This window comes from Amblyraja radiata, chromosome 31 (assembly GCF_010909765.2).
Source record: "Amblyraja radiata isolate CabotCenter1 chromosome 31, sAmbRad1.1.pri, whole genome shotgun sequence".
Classification (NCBI taxonomy): domain Eukaryota; kingdom Metazoa; phylum Chordata; class Chondrichthyes; order Rajiformes; family Rajidae; genus Amblyraja; species Amblyraja radiata.
This window is the reverse complement of record NC_045986.1, coordinates 29,946,100-29,968,105: the sequence shown is the minus strand read 5'-3', so window position 1 is coordinate 29,968,105 and position 22,006 is coordinate 29,946,100. Positions and strand designations below refer to the sequence as shown.

The window sequence follows — 22,006 nt, the reverse complement described above, 5'->3', positions numbered from 1 at the left end:
ATAGATAATAGACAATAGGTGCAGGAGTAGGCCATTTGGTCCTTCGAGCCAGCACCGCCATTCAATGTGATCATGGCTGATCATCCCCAATCAGTACCCTGTTCCTGCCTTCTCCCCATATCCCCTGACTCCGCTATTTTTAAGAGCTGCTCTATCTAGCTCTCTCTTGAAAGCATCCAGAAAACCGGCCTCCACCACCCTCTCAGGCAGAGAATTCCACAGACTCACAACTCTCTGTGAGAAAAAGTGTCGCCTCATCTCCGTTCTAAATGGCTTACTCCTTATTCTTAAACTGTGTGTGGCCCCTGGTTCTGGACTCCCCCAACATCGGGAACATGTTTCCTGCCTCTACTGTGTCCAAGCCCTTAACAATCTTATATGTTTCAATGAGATAACCTCTCATCCTTCTAAAGTCCAGAGTGTACAAGCCCAGCAGATCCATTCTCTCAGCAAATGACAGTCCCGCCATCCCGGGAATTAACCTTGTAAACTGAATGGTTCAATTAATTTTCCCTCAGCACCTTATCCTCTGACTGTCATGAGAATGTTTGTTGTATAGTTGGTGTATCGTTTAGTTTTCTGGCTCCAGTATCATACCGACGATTTTTTGCAAGATGAATGTGTGTGGTGGAGTTGAGAACATGATGGTATGCCTAGTTAAATATTCTACTGAAATATTCTAAGTGCACATCCTACCTTTAGAAAGGAGATGAGAAGGAGTTTCTTTAGTCGGAGGGTGGTGAATCTGTGGAATTCGTTGTTTAAGAAAGAACTGCAGATGCTGGAAAAATTGAAGGTAGACAAAAATGCTGGAGAAACCCAGCGGGTGAGGCAGCATCTATGGAGCGAAGGAATAGGTGACGTTTCGGGTCTCGCCCCGAAACGTCAACTATTCCTTCGAAGAAGGGTCTCGACCCGAAACGTCACCTATTCCTTCGAAGAAGGGTCTCGACCCGAAACGTCACCTATTCCTTCGCTCCATAGATGCTGCCTCACCCGCTGAGATTCTGCAGCATTTTTGTCTACCTTTGTGGAATTCATGGGGTATTTCTAAGGCAGAGATCGACAAATTCTTGATTAGAACGGGTGTCAAAGATTATGGGGAGAAGGCAGGAGAATGGGGTTGAGAGGGAGAGATAGTTCAGCCACGATTGAATGACGGAGTACATTTGATGGGCCGAATGGCCAAATTCTGAGGCAGGCAGAGGAGATTAGTTTATCTTGGCATCATGTTCGGCATGGGCATTGTGGGCTGAAGGGCCTGTTTGGCATGGACATTGAGGGCTGAAGGGCATGTACTATCCCATGTATTTTGACATCTGTTGAGAGTTGCCAAAAAATATTATTTTTAGCTCCAGTATCATACTGATGATCTTTGGCAAGATGAATGTGTGGTAGAGTTCGTGAACACCATAGCCACAGTGGTCATGCCATGCGCAGTTAAATATCCCACTGAAATATTCCAGTTGTATGTGTGATTCTGGAGTTCATGCTTGATGGAGGTAGAACAGCTGATCAGCTGAGACGGTTGTTGGCTGCAACCTTCCCCCCCCCCCCATTCTAATCAAAAATTTGTCTATCTCTGCCTTAAAAATATCCGCTGACTTGGCCTCACAGCCCTCTGCGGCAATGAGTTCCACAGATTAACTACCCTCTGACTAAAGAGGTTACTCCTCACCACCTTTCTGCAAGGGCCAGGAAGCGAGCGGGTAAGATTATCTCTGACCCTTCTCACCCTGGCCACAAACTCTTTGAATCACTTCCCTCTGGAAGGCGACTCCGGATTGTCAAAGCCGTCACAGCCAGACATAAAAAGAGCTTTTTTTCCACGAGCGGTAGCTCTACTCAATAACCAAAAGTCTGTAGCCTCCTTTTGCTCTGGTATTTTATTTCATTCACATGTTTAAACTATAATGTTTTATACTTAATATTTTATGTTTTATTCTTAATGGTTTACTATATGTGATGTTGTTACTTGCAAGCGGAGCACCAAAGCAAATTCATTGTATGTGTACATACTTGGCCAATAAACTTATTCATTCAACAAAGAACTGGAAGTCTGTTGCCAGCTCTTGCCTTTAACTTTCCCTACCCTCCCCCTCACCTCCCACCTATATTCCTTTCTTTGGCTTCACATTTCACACCTCATATCTCACTACCTTTTGTCTTTTAGCCTTTGCCCAACCATCTGCCAGTCAAAACCCCCCCTCACCTCCATCCACCTCCCATCTGTGTAGGAAGGAACTGCAGGCGCTGGTTTACACCAATGAGCGTCACAACATGCTGGAGTAACCCAGCGGGTCAGGCAGCATCTCTGGAGAGAAGAGTCTGGGCCTGTACTCGCTGGAGTTTAGAAGGTTGAGGGGGGGGACCTCATTGAAACTTACAGAATAATGAAAGGCATAGATAGAGTGGATGTGGAGAGGATGTTTCCACTGGTGGGAGAGTCTAGGACCAGAGGTCACAGCCTCAGATTTAAAGGGCTCTCTTTTAGAAAGGAGGTGAGCAGGAACTTCTTTAGTCGGAGGGTAGTTAATCTGTGGAACTAATTGCCGCAGAGGCCAAGTCAGTGGATATTTTTAAGGCAGAGATAGACAAATTCTTGATTAGAACGGGTGCCAAGGGTAATGGGGAAAAGCAGGAAAATGGGATTTGAAACGTAGCAAATAGGTGCAGGAGTCGGCCATTTGGCCCTTTGAGGCTGATCATCCAAAATCAGTACCCCGTTCCTGCTTTCTCCCCACATCCCTTAATTCCCTTAGCCCAAAGAGCTAAATCTAACTCTCTCTTGAAAGGAGGCAGTGATCAGCTATGATTGAATGGCGGAGTAGACTTGATGGGCCAAATGGCCTAATTCTACTCATATAAGTTGTGAACTTGTGAATAGGTGAAGTTTTGGGTGGACCCGAAACGCCACCTCTGTCTTTTCCCTAGAGATGCTGCCTGACCCACTGAGTTACTCCAGCATATTGTGTCACTCCACCTCCCAGAGGCCAGGCTTTGTCCCACGCCAACTTCTCTTCCTGTTTTCTCCCCCCCCCCCCCTCCACTGTATAATCAATTTTCCCCAGAGATGCTTCCCGATCTGTTGAGTTACTCCAGCACCTTGTGTCTTAATTTTTGTAACAGGTGGTATTGTGTAGATGGTACCAGCCATGGGCAATATTAGCCGTGGAACTAATGTGTTGCAGAGAAACTCAAAGCTTCAAAGAGGAGGGAGAATGAGATGGGTGTTTGTAACTCTACAAGGAAAGCACTCTACATGCTGCCTTGATGTGGGCAGTCTTGTGGTTTAGTGAATGTGTGAAAGTTCCTGCAGCTTGTATATCAGTAAACTTAAATATAATAATAATACATTTATTTTATGGGCGCCTTTCAAGAGTCTCAAGGACAAAAGGACAAAAATATACTGGAATGGCGCCATGTTGCACAAGACACTCTACTTGTCACGTTCCTCGGTGGTTGTATTTTGGACTGCTGTGCTGGGCTGAACGGTTTACGTGGATGTTTTGGTCAATGTGACACCCAGAGAGTTGTGAATCTGTGGAATTCTCTGCCTCAGAGGGCGGTGGAGGCCGGTTCTCTGGATACTTTCAAGAGAGAGCTAGATAGGGCTCTTGAAGATAGCGGATTTGTTTAAGAAGGAACTGCAGATGCTGGAAAATCGAAGGTAGACAAAAGTGCTGGAGGAACTCGGCGGGTGCAGCAGCATCTATGGAGCGAAGGAAATAAGCAACGTTTCGGGCAGAAACCCTTCTTCAGACTGACCCGAAACATCACCTATTCCTTCACTCCATGGATGCTGCCTCACCTGCTGAGTTTCTCCAGCATTTTTGCCTACCAGATTTTTCCAGCATCTGCAGTTCCCTTCTTAAACATTCAAAATGCAGTGAGGATTTCTGCCTCTCACCATTCACCGAGCAAAGTTAGGGCACAGAGACAGAAGGTCGTTCTGCTCTTTTGTTCCCGCTGTGTGTTCGGCAAGGTCTGTAATCTGAGTGCCACACTACAATACAACCCCTTCATGCCATCAATATCCCAAAATCCACCCGCCTACCTGTGTGTTCCAGGTGAACAATGATTCCATTGTGCCCAGGTGTACGTGACAATCATCCAAATATGAATCGGCTCAGCAACACTGGCTCGATGTCGGTCTGAATATAAAGGTCTCGACCCAAAACGCCTCCTGTCCATTCCCGCCCCTGTTGCGGGCTGACCCGCTGAGTTCCTCCAGCACTTTATGCTTTGCTCTCGATTCCAGCATCTGCATTTTCATGTGTCTCCCTTTATATCTCTTATAAGCAGAGAGAAGTAATGTTTCAATTCCCCTTGAACTATTAAATAATAGTTATTTACTGAAACCTCTGTTGAGGGAAATGTGTCCATAATATTTAACCTCTCTAATAATAATTTCATATACTCTGTGAAATCTCCCCTCAGTCCTATTTGTTCCTAGATTAGTTTTTCTCATAATAATTCTTCACCTCTGGTAACATCTTTGCAGATCACCCTTGCAATTATCTCTACAGCTTTCACAAGCTTCCTGCAATGTGTTGTCCATGACTTGAATGTATTGGTTAGACGACAGATAATGTTTTCTACTGTTCCCGCGTGACCTCTCCAGCTTGCGTATTCAAGCTCCGATCAATAAAATAGAGTCTCCACAAATCCATTTTAATCACATTGTCTATCTGACTGCAGGGATTTGTGGCTTTTCAATCCTAGAACCTTCTGTTCCTCTCAACCTTTTCTATTCAGTTCAGTTCAGTTTATAGTCACGAGGTACAGTGGAAAGCTTTTGTTGCGTGCTAACCAGTCAGCGGAAAGACAACACACAATTACAATCGAGCCATTTACAGTATACATGTACATGATAAGGGAATAATGTTTAGTGCAAGGTAAAGTCCGATCAAAGATAGTCCAAGGGTCTCCAATCAAGTAGATAGTAGTTCAGGGCAGCTCTCTGGTTGTGGTAGGATGGTTCAGTTACCTGGTAACAGCTCGGAAAAGATTGTCCCTGAATCTGGGATTAGAATATTAGAATGGTAGATTATTCCACTATTTATTGTGCTTGCCTTGTTTGCCTTTGTAGGTTTGTAGATTAATTTATTTCACTGCACCTTCAGGTGCATGTGACGAATAAAATTTGACTTTGACTTTGACTTCATTATATTACTTCTCCAAATTGAACAGCATTTGCCACCTTTGTGCCCACCCAGTCTGCTGATATTATGACAGCCTCGCATATTCTTCCCTCTGAGTGCGGCCATATTTTGTTATTCCAGTTGTGATTATAATCCGTACAGTCACAGTCCCTACTGCGCCATGGTGGTGCAATGGTAGAGTTGCTGCCCCACAGCGCCCGGGTTTGATCCTGAACTACGGGTGCTGTCTGTGCGGAGTTTGTATGTTCCTCCTGTGACTGCGTGGGTTTTCTCCGGGTGCTCCGGTTTCCTCCCACACCCCAAAGGTGTGCTGGTTTGTAGGTTAATTGCTGCTAGTGTGTAGGATGCAAAAGTGGGATAACATAGAACTAGTGTAGGGGGCGATCGATGGTCAGCGTGGACTCGATGGGCCGAAGGGCCTGTTTCCATGCTGTATCTCCAAACTTAGCTAATTCTACCGTTTATCATGCATTCTTCAGTTTGCCTTAAATTATTACACTTCTCCAATTTAAAGGCCATTCGCCACCTTTGTGCCCACCCACCAGGTCTTTTTAGTTTAGTTTAGAGATACAGCGTGGAATCAGGCCCTTCGGCCCACTGAGTCTGCACCAACCAGCGATCCCAACACACTAATATTATCCTACACACATTAGGGAAAATTACGTACAATTTTACCAAGCCAATTAACCTACAAACCTGTACGTCTTTGGAGTGCGGGATGAGACCAAAGGTCTCGGAGAAAACCCACGCGGTCACAGGGAGAACGTACAAACTCCGTACAGACAGCACCCGTAGTCAGGATGGAACCCGGGTCTCTGGTGCTGTGAGGCAGCAACTCTACCGCTGCGCAATCTAATGATACTTTGACCGCCTAGAACATTTTTCCTTCCCGTTACTGCCAGATTTTGCTCCCCCAGTTACAATTGTGGACCCGGCAGTTAAATGTAAATTCATCTTTGTAATTGGATCACAAAAACAAACAAAACAGCTGAGTATCGAGCCCTGAGGAACTCTGCTGAATCCGCCAGCCAAATAAAAAGATCCTGACTCCCATTATCCTTTAGTTTTTGCCTCTGAATCCATCTTTAATCCGGCTTGTCACTTGCTGTTGGTTCACTCAGGCTTTTCCTTTCTACTTCATTTTGTCATTTGGGATTTTGCCAAACACCTATAAATGAAGATGATACTGGGAACTATTTCTTCCCTTTCTTTTAAGAACGTGGGAAGCATTTTATCTGAGCTTGGCAGTTTGTCCACTTTTATAGATGTTAGCCCCCTGACGGCTTCTCTCTCTCTCTCTCTCTCTCTCTCTCTCACTCTCACTCTCTCTCTCTCTCTCTCTCTCGCTCTGATTATTTCCAGCCCCTCACATCTCAATGACTAAAAACCTTTTCTGTGAAGATATGCAAATTATTCATTCAGAACTTTGGACAGGAACAGGCCATTCGGCCCATGGTGTCTGTGCCGACCATGATGCCAAGCTAGTCACTTCTGCCTACACACACATCCAGATACCTATCTAAAAGCCTCTCAAACACTATCAGCCTCCACCACCTCCACCCCTGGCAGCATCGTACTCCACAAACCCTCTGTGAAAAAAAAAACTTGCCGATCACACCTCCTTTAAAGTTTACCCATCTCACCCTAAATCTGAGGCCTCTTGACATTTGGGCCGCACGGTGGCGCAGCGGTAGAGCTACTGCCTCGCAGCGCCAGAGACCCGGGTTTGATCCCGACTACAAATGCTGTCTGTACGGAGTTTGCACGTTCTCCCCGTGACCTGCGTGGGTTTTCTCCGAGATCTTCGGTTTCCTCCCGCACTCCAGGTTTGTAGGTTAATTGGCTTTGGTAATTTTGTTTTGTGCGTAGGATAGTGTTAGTGTACAGGATCGCTGGTCGGTGCGGACTCGGTGGGCCGAAGGGCCTGTTACTGCGCTGTATCTCTAAACTAAACTAAAACCTGGGAAAAAGGCTCTGACTGTCCACCCTGTTTATGCATCTCATAATCTTATAAACGTCTAATATCACGTCTTGTACACTTGCTGCTATTTTGATTTTTGCCGTGGATCCACCCTTTCCTTTCTTTTCCCCACCTAAACCTTTACTTTGCAGAGCACCTTAAGGGCCTGTCCCACTTACGCGATTTTTTTTCGTCGACTTGCCGGCACCCGCCATAGTCGCAGCAGGTCGCCGAAAATTTTCGAAACGTTGAAAATCCATGCTTCATACTAGGAGATACTCCAGTAATGATAGATAATGATACCAAAAATCAGAAATACTTGCTTGGGGTGTTGCTGTTGATTGCAAAGAAGATGATTACAGTGTCATGGAGAAATGGAAAGCCACCAAATGTTCAACAGTGGAGGGAAAGACTGAAAAGTGTATATTTGATGGAAAGTATAACAGCTAAATTCCAGTTAAGGACTTGGTGTTTAAGAAGGAACTGCAGATTCTGGAAAATCGAAGGTACACAAAAATGCTGGAGAAACTCAGCGGGTGCAGCAGCATCTATGGAGCGAAGGAGATAGGCAACGTTGGAAATAGGCAACGTTTCGAGCCGAAACCCGGAAGGGTTTCGGCCCGAAACGTTGCCTATTTCCTTCGCTCCATAGATGCTGCTGCACTCGCTGAGTTTCTCCAGCATTTTTGTCTACCTCCAGTTAAGGACTGATGCTTTCAACATTATGTGGTCACCGACAGATATTACTACAACTGCCAAGATTGATTAAGGACATGATTTGGTGAGCTTGCTTGGGTGCCGGTGAATCTGGTGCTTCTACGACAGAACGCTAAGATGATTTGATGTGATGCTGATAGATGCTATATGATTTGTATATCTTGTTTGTATGTGTGCTTTGTCTTGTTAATAAATGTTGAGTGCAAAAAAAAAGAAGAAAAAAAGAAAATCCAGCGGTGACCAGAAAAAGGTACGACTCTACGAAAAAGGTCGCGGGGTGACGCCTGTACGGTGGCGAGTAGTCGCCCAAAGAGTCGTACCTTTTTCTGGTCGCCGCTGGATTTTCGGCATTTCGAAAAATTTCGGCGAATATGACGAGTGCCGGCAAGTTGCCAAAAAATATCGCGTAAGTGGCCTTAAGGGGCCTGTCCCACGAGCATGCGACTCCATGCGGCAAGCGCGACCTAACGTGGTCGCTTGAGCCGTACGGTCTCGCGGGGCCGGTCCCACTTCGATCGCCGGAGCCGTATGGAGTTGTGCGGAGCTGGTCCCGACATCGCGCGGGGCTCCGAAAGACTGACTGTGTTCAAAAAATTCCGCGCGGCAACGGCCTGCCGGCTCGCAGCCGCCTCGACGCCGTACGCACCGCCTCGACGCCGTACGCACCGCCTTGACGCCGTACGCACCGCCTCGACGCCGTACGCACCGCCTCGACGCCGTACGCACCGCCTCGACGCCGTACGCACCGCCTCGACGGGCATACACAGCGTCTTGACGCCATACGTCACGCGCGAACTTCCCGCGGACTTCGCTCGAACATCACGTCACTCACTCGACCTCCGTGCGGCCCCTGCCTCCGGTTGGGTCGCGCTTGCCGCATGCTGGTGGGACAGGCCCTTTAGCCTTTGCCTTGGAGTACGTTTCCATGCATGCTCTGTGACTTGCTAGTTTCCAGTTTAATTACATCGCAGCACCTTGTACACGCCACAAACTGTCCGTGTCTGTCACACCTGGTTCATCCCGCCAGGTGTGATCCTCCGCATCTATGGAGGTCTACAGTTGGAAGCTGAAGCTGAAGCTCCTCTCAATGCCGCCCATTGTTCTGACATTGATTTGCCTGCAAGCAACTGTTTACAACAGTCTACATCCATTAAATCACCTTCTCTCAACCTGGTCGAGCTATCTCTGCTCCATTTCAGATCATTTAGCCCAATCTCTGTGTGTGATCTTTTCCAGTACAGAGTTAAAATACTAAAGGCCCTGTCCCACGGTACGAGTTCATGTCACGAGCTCTCCCGAGTTTAAAAAAAATCTCATAATCTCGTGGTAAGCACGGAGAATGAACGTAGCGGGTACGTCGGAGCTCGGGGTCCTCACTTAGCGGCTCGTAACGCTAACGGCAGGTACTCGGGAAGACTCGCTAACGGCAGGTAAGCTCGGGAAGATTCGTGAAGATTTTTCAACACGTTGAAAAATGTCCACGAGAGCCCCGAGTACCGACGAGTGGCCATTACCATAAATCTCCGAGTTCGAATCAGTACAAACGCGGGAGAACTCTTGGAATGAACTCGTACCGTGGGACAGGGCTTTAATGGAATTACCATCAATGCCACCTTCAATGTTTTACCTGGATTTAATCCTTAATATGGGTGGCACAGTGGTAGAGTTGCTGCCATACACTCTCACAGCGCCAGAGCCCCGGGTTCGATCCCGACGACGGGTGCTGTCTGTACGGAGTTTGTACGTTCTCCCCTTGACCTGCGTGGTTTTTCTTCCACACTCCAAAGACGTACAGGTTTGTAGGTTCATTGGCTTGGTATGTATATGTTAAAAAAATTGTCCCTGGTGTAGGCTTCCCGCCCACCCCCACATCAGTCTGAAGAAGGGTCTCGAACCGAAACGTCACCCATTCCTTCGCTCCATAGATGCTGCCTGTCCTGCTGAGTTTCTCCAGATTTTTGTCTACCTTTGGTTTGTGTGATGGTCTGGGCTGCGCAGGGTCTGTGCTATACTTAGACTTGCATTTGTATAGCACCATAACATGCATACTTCCAGGTTGAATTATTATATAGGCACCCAGAGCAAAAAATAATAATATACAGATCAAATGAAAGAAAACAAATCCTAGTGCACTTATGCAAGTTAATTTTTAACCTAGTGTCCGTCTAGATTTTGTGCTAGAATCCTCTAGTATGGTTGAGCACCAAACCCTGCGGGGTTGGTATCATTGAGCTAAGCTGAATATCGGCATTGACTAAAGTGTAGAGAAATGTCATTCCTGGTTAAATTATTCAAACTTTCTTCAGCGCTATTCACAGGGGCAACGTTCAGTGAAATATGATAGCTGTCACTTTAGTATTGCCTGCAGCCTCTCGACGTGAATGCGTGGGTGTCACTTTACATTCAATGTGATTACTCGGCAAAAACCTTTCAACGAAACCCAGCTCCCCATTGACATTCAAAACTAAACATTTGCAGAAGATTAAGATTGTTCTGCCCGTCCCTTGTTATTGTTGGAATAACCCGCTGGGGCCATTGTGTGGGAGTCCTGAGTATCGCGAGCTTTGGCCCCAGCTGTAAGTCAGCGGCAAGAGTTGTAGGCCCATTGCCTCTTCTCCAAAGCACTTCAACTCCCCCTCCCATTCCCAATCCGACCTCTCTGCCCTGGGTCTCCTCCATTGCCAGAGTGAGCAACACCGGAAATTGGAGGAACAGCACCTCATATTCCGCCTGGGTTGCTTGGGTCCGGATGGCATGAACGTTGAATTCTCCCAATTTTGCTAGCCCTTGCTGTCTCCTCCCCTTCCTTAACCCTCGAACTGTCTCCTCCCATCCCCCCGCCCTCGGGCTCCTCCTCCTCCCTTTTTCCTTCCTTCTCCCCCCCCACCCCCCATCAGTCTGAAGAAGGGTTTCGGCCCGAAACGTTGCCTATCTCCTTCGCTCCATAGATGCTGCTGCACCCGCTGAGTTTCTCCAGCATTTTTGTGTACCTTTGCCTCTTCTCCAAACCCTGTCCCACATCAGAATGTATCTGGATGAAATACCTGGTGTCAGGTGGTGGGGGTTACGGGGGAGAAGGCAGGAGAATGGGGTCAGGAGGGAGAGATAGACCAGCCATGATTGAAAGTTTAAGAAGGAACTGCAGATGCTGGAAAATCGAAGGTAGACAAAAGTGCTGGAGAAACTCAGCGGGTGCAGCAGCATCTGTGGAGCGAAGGAAATAGGCAACGTTTCTGAAGAAGGGTTTCAGCCCGAAACGTTGCCTATTTCCTTCACTCCATAGTGTCAGATAGGCAACGTTGGAAATAGGCAACGTTTCGGGTCGAAACCCTTTTGGGTTTCGGCCCGAAACGTTGCCTATTACCTTCGCTCCATAGATGCTGCTGCACCCGTTGAGTTTCTGCAGCACTTTTGTCTACCTTCGATTTTCCAGCATCTGCAGTTCCTTCTTAAACTTTCAATCATGGCTGGTCTATCTCTCCCTCCTGACCCCATTCTCCTGCCTTCTCCCCCGTAACCCCCACCACCTGACACCAGGTATTTCATCCAGATACATTCTGATGTGGGACAGGGTTTGGAGAAGAGGCAAAGGTACACAAAAATGCTGGAGAAACTCAGCGGGTGCAGCAGCATCTATGGAGCGAAGGAGATTCTATACTCTCTAGAATTTAGGAGATTGAGAGGGGATCTTATAGAAACTTACAAAATTCTTAAGGGGTTGGACAGGCTAGATGCAGGAAGATTGCTCCCGATGTTGGGGAAGTCCAGGACAAGGGGTCACAGCTTAAGGATAAGGGGGAAATCCTTTAAAACCGAGATGAGAAGAACTTTTTTCACACAGAGAGTGGTGAATCTCTGGAACTCCCTGCCACAGAGGGTAGTCGAGGCCAGTTCATTGGCTATATTTAAGAGGGAGTTAGATGTGGCCTTTGTGGCTAAGGGGATCAGAGGGTATGGAGAGAAGGCAGGTACGGGATACTGAGTTGGATGATCAGCCATGATCATATTGAATGGCGGTGCAGGCTCGAAGGGCCGAATGGCCTACTCCTGCACCTAATTTCTATGTTTCTATGAGTCCGTAACGACCAGCGATTCCCGCACGCTAACACCATCCTACACCCACTAGGGACAATTTATACATTTATACCAATCCTGTACGTCTTTGGAGTGTGGGAGGAAACCAAAGATCTCGGAGAAAACCCACGCGGTCACGGGGAGAAGGTACAAACTATGTACAGACAGTGCCCATAGTCGGGGTCTCTAGCGCTGTGAGGCAGCAGCTCTACCGCTGCGCCACCATGCCGCCACTTGATGGGCCGAATGGCCTAACACTTATGATGTGTTCTAAAAATCAATTTGTTTTTAACATGTTCCACTAACTAAAAACATGTGTAATTCTGTCCCAGTAAACTTTGTACCCTGATTTTATCGTAACCTTGCACACGCAAGCTCGATCCATACACACGTACACTGGACAGTCAAGAGTGTTTTATGTCATGTGCCCCGAAACAGAACAATAATATTCTTACACCGCAACACAACAGATATTTAAACAAATTACTCTGTAAAACCCATAATAAACACCAAAAAAAGTTCAGTATATATTTTTTTAAAAACATACAGACAAATGGTGGTGCAGCAGTAGAGTTGCAGTGGAGTCCCGGGTTCGATCCTGACTACGGGTGCTGTCTGTGCGGAGTTTGCACGTTCTCCCCTGTGACCTGCGTGGGTTTTCTCCGGGTGCTCCGGTTTCCTCCCACGCTCCAAAGACGTACGGGTTTGTAGGTTAATTGCTCGGTATAATTGTAAACCGTCCCTAGTGTGAGGAGGACAGTGTTAGTGTGCGGGGATCGCTGGTCGGCGCGGACTCGGTGGGCCAAAGGGCCTGATTCTGTGCTGGAATCTCTAAACTAAACAATTAAATCGACAACAGTGGTGAAAAGTCAAAAATAATGCCCCAAAGTGTATATTGGAACCTATGTTGGAGGTTGTAGTGTTGAATAGCCTGATGGTTGCAGGGAAGAAGCTGCCCGGGTCTCTGGCGCTGTAAGGCAGCAACTCTACCGCTGCACCACCCTGCCTCCTGTGAATGTCCTGAATGACTACTCTATGCCACTGGTCAAAGCAGCTGCCAGCTGACAGAATGCAGCTCGGAGATTTTAATTTCCAATCTAAATTTTGTATTTCTGCCGGGATCTCATTTCTGTGGCCACAATTGTGTAAACCGATAGGAAGTGTTTAACTGAGAAACATCTGGATAAATGAGGCCTTCAGTGGAGGCTGTGCTGCAGCCACAGGGTTTATTTTAATAAGTCTGGGCGGGTAATGAAGCACAGGCAAGCGTTCTGCTCAGCTGAGTGATGAGCTTGGTACGGGTACATTAGTGGCAGCTCCAGGCTGCGTGCGGGGATAGACAGGTGGCCACAACATGCAGGAGTAACCCAGCGGGTCAGGCACCATCTCTGGAGCGAAGGAATGGGTGACGATTCGGGTCCAGACCCTTCTTCAGACTAAGGGTCTCGACCCGAAACGTCGCCCATTCCTTCTCTCAAGAGATGCTGCCTGAAACGCTGAGTTACTCCAGCATTGTGTGTCTGTCTTCGATTTAAACCAGCATCTGCAGTTCCTTCCTACACAATAGACAGGTGGCCCTGTATTAACCACAGTAAGTATCGGTGTTGGAATTAGGGGGGCAGGCAGAGCAAGGATAGGGTGGCATGGTGGTGCAGCGATAGAGTTGCTGCCTCACAGCGCCAGAGACCCGGGTTCGATCCTGACTACGGGTGCTGTCTGTACGGAGTTTGTGCGTTCTCCCCGTGACCTGTGCAGTTTTTCTCCGAGATCTTCCCCCCACCCTCCAAAGCCGTTCAGATTTGTAGGTTACTTGGCTTGGTATCAATGTAAAATGTTAAAAAACTGTCCCTAGTGTGTGTAGGATAGTGTTAATGTGCAGGGGATCGCTGGTCGGTGCGGACTCAGTGGGCCGAAGGGCCTGTTTCTATGCTGCATCTCTAAACAAAACAAAACGTTTCAGGGATGCGGGTTTTATTACCAGGTGCTATGTTTCTTGCAGCTGATCTACGTAGAATTGATGAAATTCTCTGATCTTGATCCTTGCTAATGTGCTGTTCTCAACCAGTGATTGCAGCAATATGAAACTTTGTTGAGTGGGAATGTCAACCAGTGGCAGACTGTCTCACTCCACAAGCCAGCTTGCATTAATCTCACACAGAATCTATAAAGCCTACAGAGAGCTTGGCCATTGAGTTCTCCCTCTCACTCTTCTGACTTTGCCCTTTAAATGGACATTGTGTGTTTCTTTTAATATCATTGGTTTTAATATACTGATACTCGCTTTGAAATGTCATTGTATCATGTGGTCAAATGTGGTTTAGGGGGGCTCAGCCATGCAGCGGTAGAGTTGCTGCCTCACAGCGCCTGAGACCCGGGTTCCATCCTGACTACGGGTGCTGTCTTTACGGAGTTTGTACGTTCTCCCCGTGACCTGTGTGGGTTTTCTTGGTTCATGGTTTCTTGGTCCTCCAAAATATTCCAAATGGAATTTAAACTGGAGGTGGGTGCTCCACTCTCCAAAGACGTGCAGGTTTGCAGGTTAATTGGCTTAGTATGAATGTAAAATTGTCTCTAATGTGTGCAGGATAGTGTTAACATGCGGTGATCGCTGGTCGGCACGGACTCGGTGGGCCGAAGGGCCTGTTTCCATGCTGTGTCTCACCACTAGAGTAACTGATGCTGTGTAGCTACGGGCAACATTCGCAGTGGATAGTGACGAGGCTGACACATGATCACAAAAAAACACAGAGTGCTGGAGTAACTCAGCGGGTCAGGCAGCATCTGTGGAGAACATGGATAGGTGACGTTTCACAGAGTGCTGGAGTAACTCAGCGGGTGCAGCAGCATCTGTGGAGAACATGGATAGGTGACATTTCACACAGTGCTGGAGTAACTCAGCGGGTCAGGCAGCATCTGTGGAGAACATGGATAGGTGACGTTTCACAGAGTGCTGGAGTAACTCAGCGGGTGCAGCAGCATCTGTGGAGCTAAGGAAATAGGTAACGTTTCGGGCCGAAACCCGGAAGGGTTTCGGCCCGAAACGTTGCCTATTTCCAGAAGGGTTTCGGCCCGAAACGTTGCCTATTTCCTTAGCTCCATAGATGCTGCTGCACCATAACTCAGTGGGTCAGGCAGCATCTGTGGAGAACATGGATAGGTGACGTTTCACAGAGTGCTGGAGTAACTCAGCGGGTCAGGCAGCATCTGTGGAGAACATGGATAGGTGACGTTTCACAGAGTGCTGGAGTAACTCAGCGGGTCAGGCAGCATCTGTGGAGAACATGGATAGGTGACGTTTCGAGTCAAGACCCTTCTTCCGACCCGTAGCTTCACTGATCCATGTTCCCCAGAGATGCTGTCTGACTCGCTGAGTTACTCCAGCACTTTGTGTCCTTTTGAGTATTAGCCAGCAACCAGCAAATGGCTGTTAAAAGAGGATTGAAGAGCAGACAGAATACTGCTAACAGCAACAACAATAGGTGTGATCAGACTATAGATTGCTACTCTGTTCTTCCGGGCTCTTCCTTGTCTCTTCCTGGCAACCGTGAATCATAATAATAATAATAATATATTTTATTGTCATTGCACATATGTGCAACGAGATTTGGTTATGCAGCTTCCATCCGATGTCATAACTTAAACAACTAATAAAATTTAGATTTAGATACCCCGAGAAACAGGATTTATAAAATGAACAGTAAAACAGTCAAAACAGTCTAAAGTGCAAATATGTCCGTGCAACATGTGTAGGAAGGAACTGCAGATGCTGGTTTACACCGAAGATGTAAACACAAAGTGCTGGAGTAACTCAGAGGGTCAGGCTGCATCGCTGGAGAGAAGGAATAGGTGACGTTATAATGTGACGTTAGAGGTACAAAAAACATCCATGTTCTCCGGAGATGCTGCCTGACCCGCTGAGTTACCCCAGCATCTTGTGACTGTCTACAGAGTGAATCATGTACCGGGTTCAGTTCTGCATGGAATGATACAGCACAGAAACACTGAGAGGCCAACTCAGTTCATCCCACTCTGCCCACAACCATATACAGTTTTGCAATTGTCTTCCCAATTCCCTTAGGTGAGTTATTATTGAATCAGCCTCCAACACACTTTTCAGCAGTGGATTCTGCAACAAAACAGCTTATTGTAAGTCTTACCTAGGTACATAGACAATAGGTGCAGCAGTAGGCCATTCGGACCATCGAACCATTCAATACGATCATGGCTGATCATCCACAATCAGTATTTAAGAAGGAACTGCAGATGCTGGAAAATCGAAGGTGGATAAAAGTGCTGGAGAAACTCAGCGGGTGCAGCAGCATCTATGGAGCAAAGGAAATAGGCAACGTTTCGGGCCGAAACCCTTCTTCAGACTCTATCTACAAAAGTGCTGGAGAAACTCAGCGGGTGCAGCAGCATCTATGGAGCGAAGGAAATAGGCAACGTTTCGGGACGAAACGTTGCCTATTTCCAATGTTGCCTATTTCCTTCGCTCCATAGATGCTGCTGCACCCGCTGAGTTTCTCCAGCACTTTTGTCTACCATCCACAATCAGTACCTCGTTCCTGCCTTCTCCCCATATCCCTTGTTTCCGCTAGCCCTAAGAGCTCTATCAAACTATCTTTTGCTGATTAGTGAATATAAGCCCAGTCGATCCATCCTTTCATCATATATAACCATATAACAATTACAGCACGGAAACAGGCCATCTCGACCCTTCTAGTCCGTGCCGAACACGTATTCTCCCCTAGTCCCATATACCTGCGCTCAGACCATAACCCTCCATTCCTTTCCCGTCAATATAACTATCCAATTTATTTTTAAATGATAAAAACGAACCTGCCTCCATCACCTTCACTGGAAGCTCATTCCACACAGCCACCACTCTCTGAGTAAAGAAGTTCCCCCTCATGTTACCCCTAAACTTCTGTCCCTTAATTCAATATATGTTATATATTCAATATAATTCAACATTCAATATATGTCATCGGAATAGTCAAACGTGGAGCAGGGAATGATATCCGACTGCGATGCCAGTTGCCTGACCCCGCTCACTGTCCGGTCAAAGAACACTGCCCTCTCTATCATTGTGCATTCAATATTTGAGTTGGCAGTGTGACACTTCTTCTCGTGAGCTTTCTGCGTCACTGTTGTTACACGATGTTAGCAGTGGCGACATGACAAAGAGACAATTTATAACCGGGCTTTCACCAAGTTTTGTTTACTTCAGAGATACAAGCGCAGAAACGGACACTTCGGCCCACCGAGTCCACGCCGACCAGCGATCCCCGCACACTAGTCCCAACCTGCACACACCAGGGACAATTTACCATTTTACCCAAGTCAAATAATGAATGGTCTCCGATGTGATCCCACCTCTCCCTTTTTTCCCCTGTCAAAACGTGACGGGCTTGTAGTTCAGAGTGTCATAAGTGATAGGAGCAGAATTGGGCCATTCGGCCCATCAAGGCCACTCCATCATTCAATGATGGCTAATCTATCTCTCCCTCTTAACCCCATTCTTCTGCCTTCTCCACATAACCTCTGACACCCGCACTAATCAAGAATCTGTCTTATCTCTGCCTTAAAAATATCCACTGACTTGGTCTCCACAGCCTTCTGTGGCAAAGAATTCCACAGATTCACTACCCTCTGATTAAAGACCGTATAGTCTTTCCGCTGAATGGTTAGCAGCCAACAAAAGCTTTTCACTGCACACGTGACAATAAACTAAACGCAACAAAACTAAACTCAAGAGTCAACAGTGTTTTATTGTCTTTTGCCCCAGATCGGATACATTTTATTTGAAGCAGCGTTTCGTGGCATTGAGTGGCTGTTGTGTGATTGGAGTTGAGGGTGCGGTGTTTGACGTGTGTGTTTGGTCTCTCCACAGTGCTACTCCGCGAGGAAGTCTCCCGGCTCCAGGAGGAGGTGCAGTGGCTGAGGCAGATGAAGGAAATGCTGACCAAGGAGTTGGAGGATTCCAACGCGGGCAAGTCGGCCGAGATCCTCTCGGTGACCGAGCTGAAAGTGCAACTGGCCCAGAAGGAGACGGAGCTGGCACGAGCCAAAGAAGCCCTGCAGGGTGAGTGGACGTTTTACCCGGCAAAGGAAAGTTGTGGCCACACCAGTAGAGGCAGGCGCAAAGGAAGAAAGGGATATTGGGAAAATAACATGGACAATATTGCCTGTGAAAACTAAATAGGGTTGTGGTGATAGACAAAAATGATGGAGAAACTCAGCGGGTAAGGCAGCATCTATGGTATGAAGGCCTCGGAGTGCCTGCAGGCATGAGCTGAAATACCTTGTGTTTAAGAAGGAACTGCAGATGCTGGAAAATCGAAGGTAGACAAAAGTGCTGGAGAAACTCAGCGGGTGCAGCAGCATCTATGGAGCGAAGGAAATAGGCAACGTTTCGGGCCGAAACCCAAAGGAAATAGGCAACGTTTCGGGTCGAAACGTTGCCTATTTCCTTCGCTCCATAGATGCTTCCGCACCCACTGAGTTTCTCCAGCACTTATATCTACCTTCGATTTTCCAGCATCTGCAGTTCCTTCTTAAACATTTTTGACTAATCACCTGGCCCTGGGTACGGCAGCAAGACTCTGATGCCTCTGGACATTGTTGTACTTCACATTCCAAGATCCAGTTTCCAGAATGAAATGTGATGAAGGACAAACAACCTGGCCTAGAAATTAATTCATGCGCTGCTCTCCCTCCCTCCCTCCCTCCCCCGTAACAAAAAGTCACCCAAGTCGTTTAGAAATTGGCCTAATCTGAAGAAGCACGATTGTTCTCAATGTCTTCACGCCCGTCAAAAAATTAAACTCCTTATTTTCCAGCAGAACGTTTGTATGTGTGCGCAACTTTGTCCAATGTAAATCTTCCCCTAAGTAATACGAGCGGCCATGCACAACATACAATTGCAATTAGATTCTCAATGTTTAAGAAAGAACTGCAGATGCTGGGAAAATCGAAGGTAGACAAAAATGCTGGAGAAACTCAGCGGGTGAGGCAGCATCTATGGAGCGAAGGAATAGGTGACGTTTTGGAAACGTCACCTATTCCTTTGAAGAAGGATCTCGACCCAGAATGTCACCTATTCCTTCGAAGAAGGGTCTCGACCCAGAACGTCACCTATTCCTTCGAAGAAGGGTCTCAACCCGAAACGTCACCTATTCCTTCGAAGAAGGGTCTCGACCCGAAACGTCACCTATTCCTTCGCTCCATAGATGCTGCCTCACCCGCTGAGTTTCTCCAGCATTTTTGTCTACCAATGAGATTCTCAACCTCACTGCCGTGAAAGTATCCGTCTCAGGGCACCATTGAACAGGGATTGTGATGATGTCAAGGATGTAATGTTGAGGCTTTAGAAGTTGCTGGTCAGGCCACATTTGGACTATTGTGATCAGTTTTGGGCCCCGTATTTGAAGAAGGATGTACTGACATTGGGGAGAGTCCAGAGAGGGTTTAGGGGAATGATCCCAGGGATGATTGGGTTAACATATGATAAGCGTTTGAAGGCTCTTGGCCTGTACTCATTGGAGTTTAGAACAATGAGGGGGGGGAATCTCATTGAAACTCATCGAAACGTACAGAATAATGGGCGGTCACAGTGGTGCAGCGGTTGAGTTGCTGCCTTACAGCGAATGCAGCGCCGGAGACCCAGGCTCAATCCCGACTACAGGTGCTGTCTGTACGGAGCTTGTACATTCTCCCAGTGACCTGCGTGGGTTTTCTCCGAGATCTTCGGTTTCCTCCCACACTCCAAAGACGTACGGGTTTGTAGGGTAACTGGCTTGGTATAAATGTAAAAATTGTCCCTAGTGTTTGTACGATAGTGTTAATGTGCGGGGATCGCTGGTCGGCGCGGACCAGGTGGGCCGTGCAGTATCTCTAGACTAAACTAAACTAATAAGCTAAGCCTGGATAGAGTGGATGTGGAGAGGATGTTTCCAGTAATGAGAGAGTCTAGAACCACAGGGCACAGCCTCAGAATAATAGGACGTACCTTCAGAATGGAGATGGGGAGGGATTTCTTTAACCGGAGGGTGGTGAATCTGTGGAATACTTTGCCATAGATGGCCGTGGAGTATTTTGGGGTATTGGGTATTTTTAAAGCGAAGGTTGATAGGTTATTGATTAGTAAGAGTGTCAAAGGTTACGGGGAGAAGTGCAAAGTAAAGTCCGATCAAAGATAGTCCGAGGGTCTCAAATTAGGTAGTTAGTAGTTCAGGACTGCTCTCTAGTTGAGGTAGGATGATTCAGTTGCCTGATAACAGCTGGGAAGAAACTGTCCCTGAATCAGGACAGATTTTCACACTTCTGTACCTTTTGCCTAATGGAGGGGAGAAGAGGGCGTGGCCGGGGTGCGACTAGTCCTTGGTTACCCTGTTGGCCTTGCCGAGGCAGCGTGAGGTGTAGATGGAGTCAGTGGAAGGGAGGTTGGTTTGTGTGATGGTCTGGGCTGCGTCCACAATTCTCTACAATCTTGCGGCCTTGGACGGCGCTGTTCCCAAACTAAGTTGCGATGCATCCCGATAAAACGCTTTTTCGTGAGGCTTTACCGCAGCCTGTAGCTCCAGTCGAAAAGATCGGGGCGCTCAAGACCAAAACCACAACAGCAGGCAGGAAACAAGCATTTTGACTCTATGCCGCAAAATATGTCGAGTAAACGATGACTTCAGAGTCGTTAGAAACCAATGTCACACAAATCTTCAGCTACTGCCTGTGCAGCATCGCCATAGCAACTAGGAGTAGGATTACTCTGTCTCAGTCAAGAGCTATAATGGTGTTCTGTGTGAACAATGTCCTCTTTTTAATTAAGCACAAGGACTGCACACCAAGGTCAGCTGCTGCACTGCCTGATGTGAGCAGAACAAATAGAAGCAGGGTTAGGCTATTCATCGCCCCTGGCACTAACTCTGCTCCTCAATAAGATTAGCTTTTACCTCTTCAGATGAAGAAATTCCTTTTCATCTCTGCCCTGAATGGCCCCTTCTATTTTGACTTTTAGACTTTGGACATACAGCGCGCGAAAAAACAGGCCCTTCGACCCATCGAGTCCATGCTGACCAGCGATCACCCCTGTACATTAACACTATCCTACACATTTAAGGGCCTGTCCCACTTGCATGCGTTTGGCGTGACCAAACGTGGTCGCTTGAGGCGTACGGGCGCGCGGGGCCGGTCCCACTTAGAAGCGCGGATTTGTGCGAGGCTGGTCCCGACATCGCGCGGGGCTCCGAAAATCTGACAGTGTCCGAAATCTTCGCGCGCCAACGGCCTGTCGGCACGCAGGCGCATTGCGGTCCTACGCAGCGTCTTGATGGCGTACGCCTAGCGCGTGGCATTGTGCGATGACGTCACTGCCCGGCGTGGCATTGCGCGATGACGTCACTGCCCGGCGTGGCATTGCATGATGACGTCACCGCCCGATGCCATACGACGCCCAAATTCAGTCGGCCCGCCTCCTGCCCAGCTGATTGGTAAGTGGGACGCAAATGACGTCACGCACGAACTTCGCGTGAACTCCGCTTTCGTTTGGTCGCGCCAAACACACGCAATCGCATGCAAGTGAGACAGGCCCTGAACTTACTGCCTATTCTGCCTCCTGGCATGTAGGGTAGCAAGGAAGGGCCTCCACTCTAGTCTGCTCTGGGCCAGCGTCTGGACACTTACCCAGGTCAGGTCCAGTGTTTTCATTTCCTCCTCTACAGTTCGACGCCAGGTGCTTTTGGGTCTCCCTCTTGTCCTTTTCCCTTCCATCTAGTCCAAATACTAACAAATCCAATTGAATAAGGAGTAAGCCATTTAGAACAGAGACGAGGAAACACTTTTTCTCACAGAGAGTTGTGAGTCTGTGGAATTCTCTGCCTCAGAGGGTGGTGGAGGCAGGTTCTCTGGATGCTTTCAAGAGAGAGCTAGATAGGGCTCTTAAAGATAGCGGATGGAGTCGGGGGATATGGGGAGAAGGCAGGAATGGGGTACTGATTGGGGATGATCAGCCATGATCACATTGAATGGCGGTGCTGGCTCTGACTAAAGATAGACACAAAAAGGCTGGAGTAACTCAGCGGGTCAGGCACCA

The 22,006-nt window shown here is 47.6% G+C and overlaps 1 protein-coding gene across 6 annotated transcripts in view; it reads left to right on the top strand.

Moving 5' to 3' along the window:
* kazn (kazrin, periplakin interacting protein) overlaps positions 1–22,006 on the top strand; it is a 165,773-nt gene that overhangs the window by 69,525 nt on the left and 74,242 nt on the right. For all 6 annotated transcript variants that reach the window (XM_033048423.1, XM_033048421.1, XM_033048424.1 and 3 more), the window contains one exon: positions 17,810–18,001. In XM_033048423.1, the coding sequence (XP_032904314.1) occupies positions 17,810–18,001 (192 nt within the window). The remainder of the gene's footprint in view (positions 1–17,809; positions 18,002–22,006) is intronic.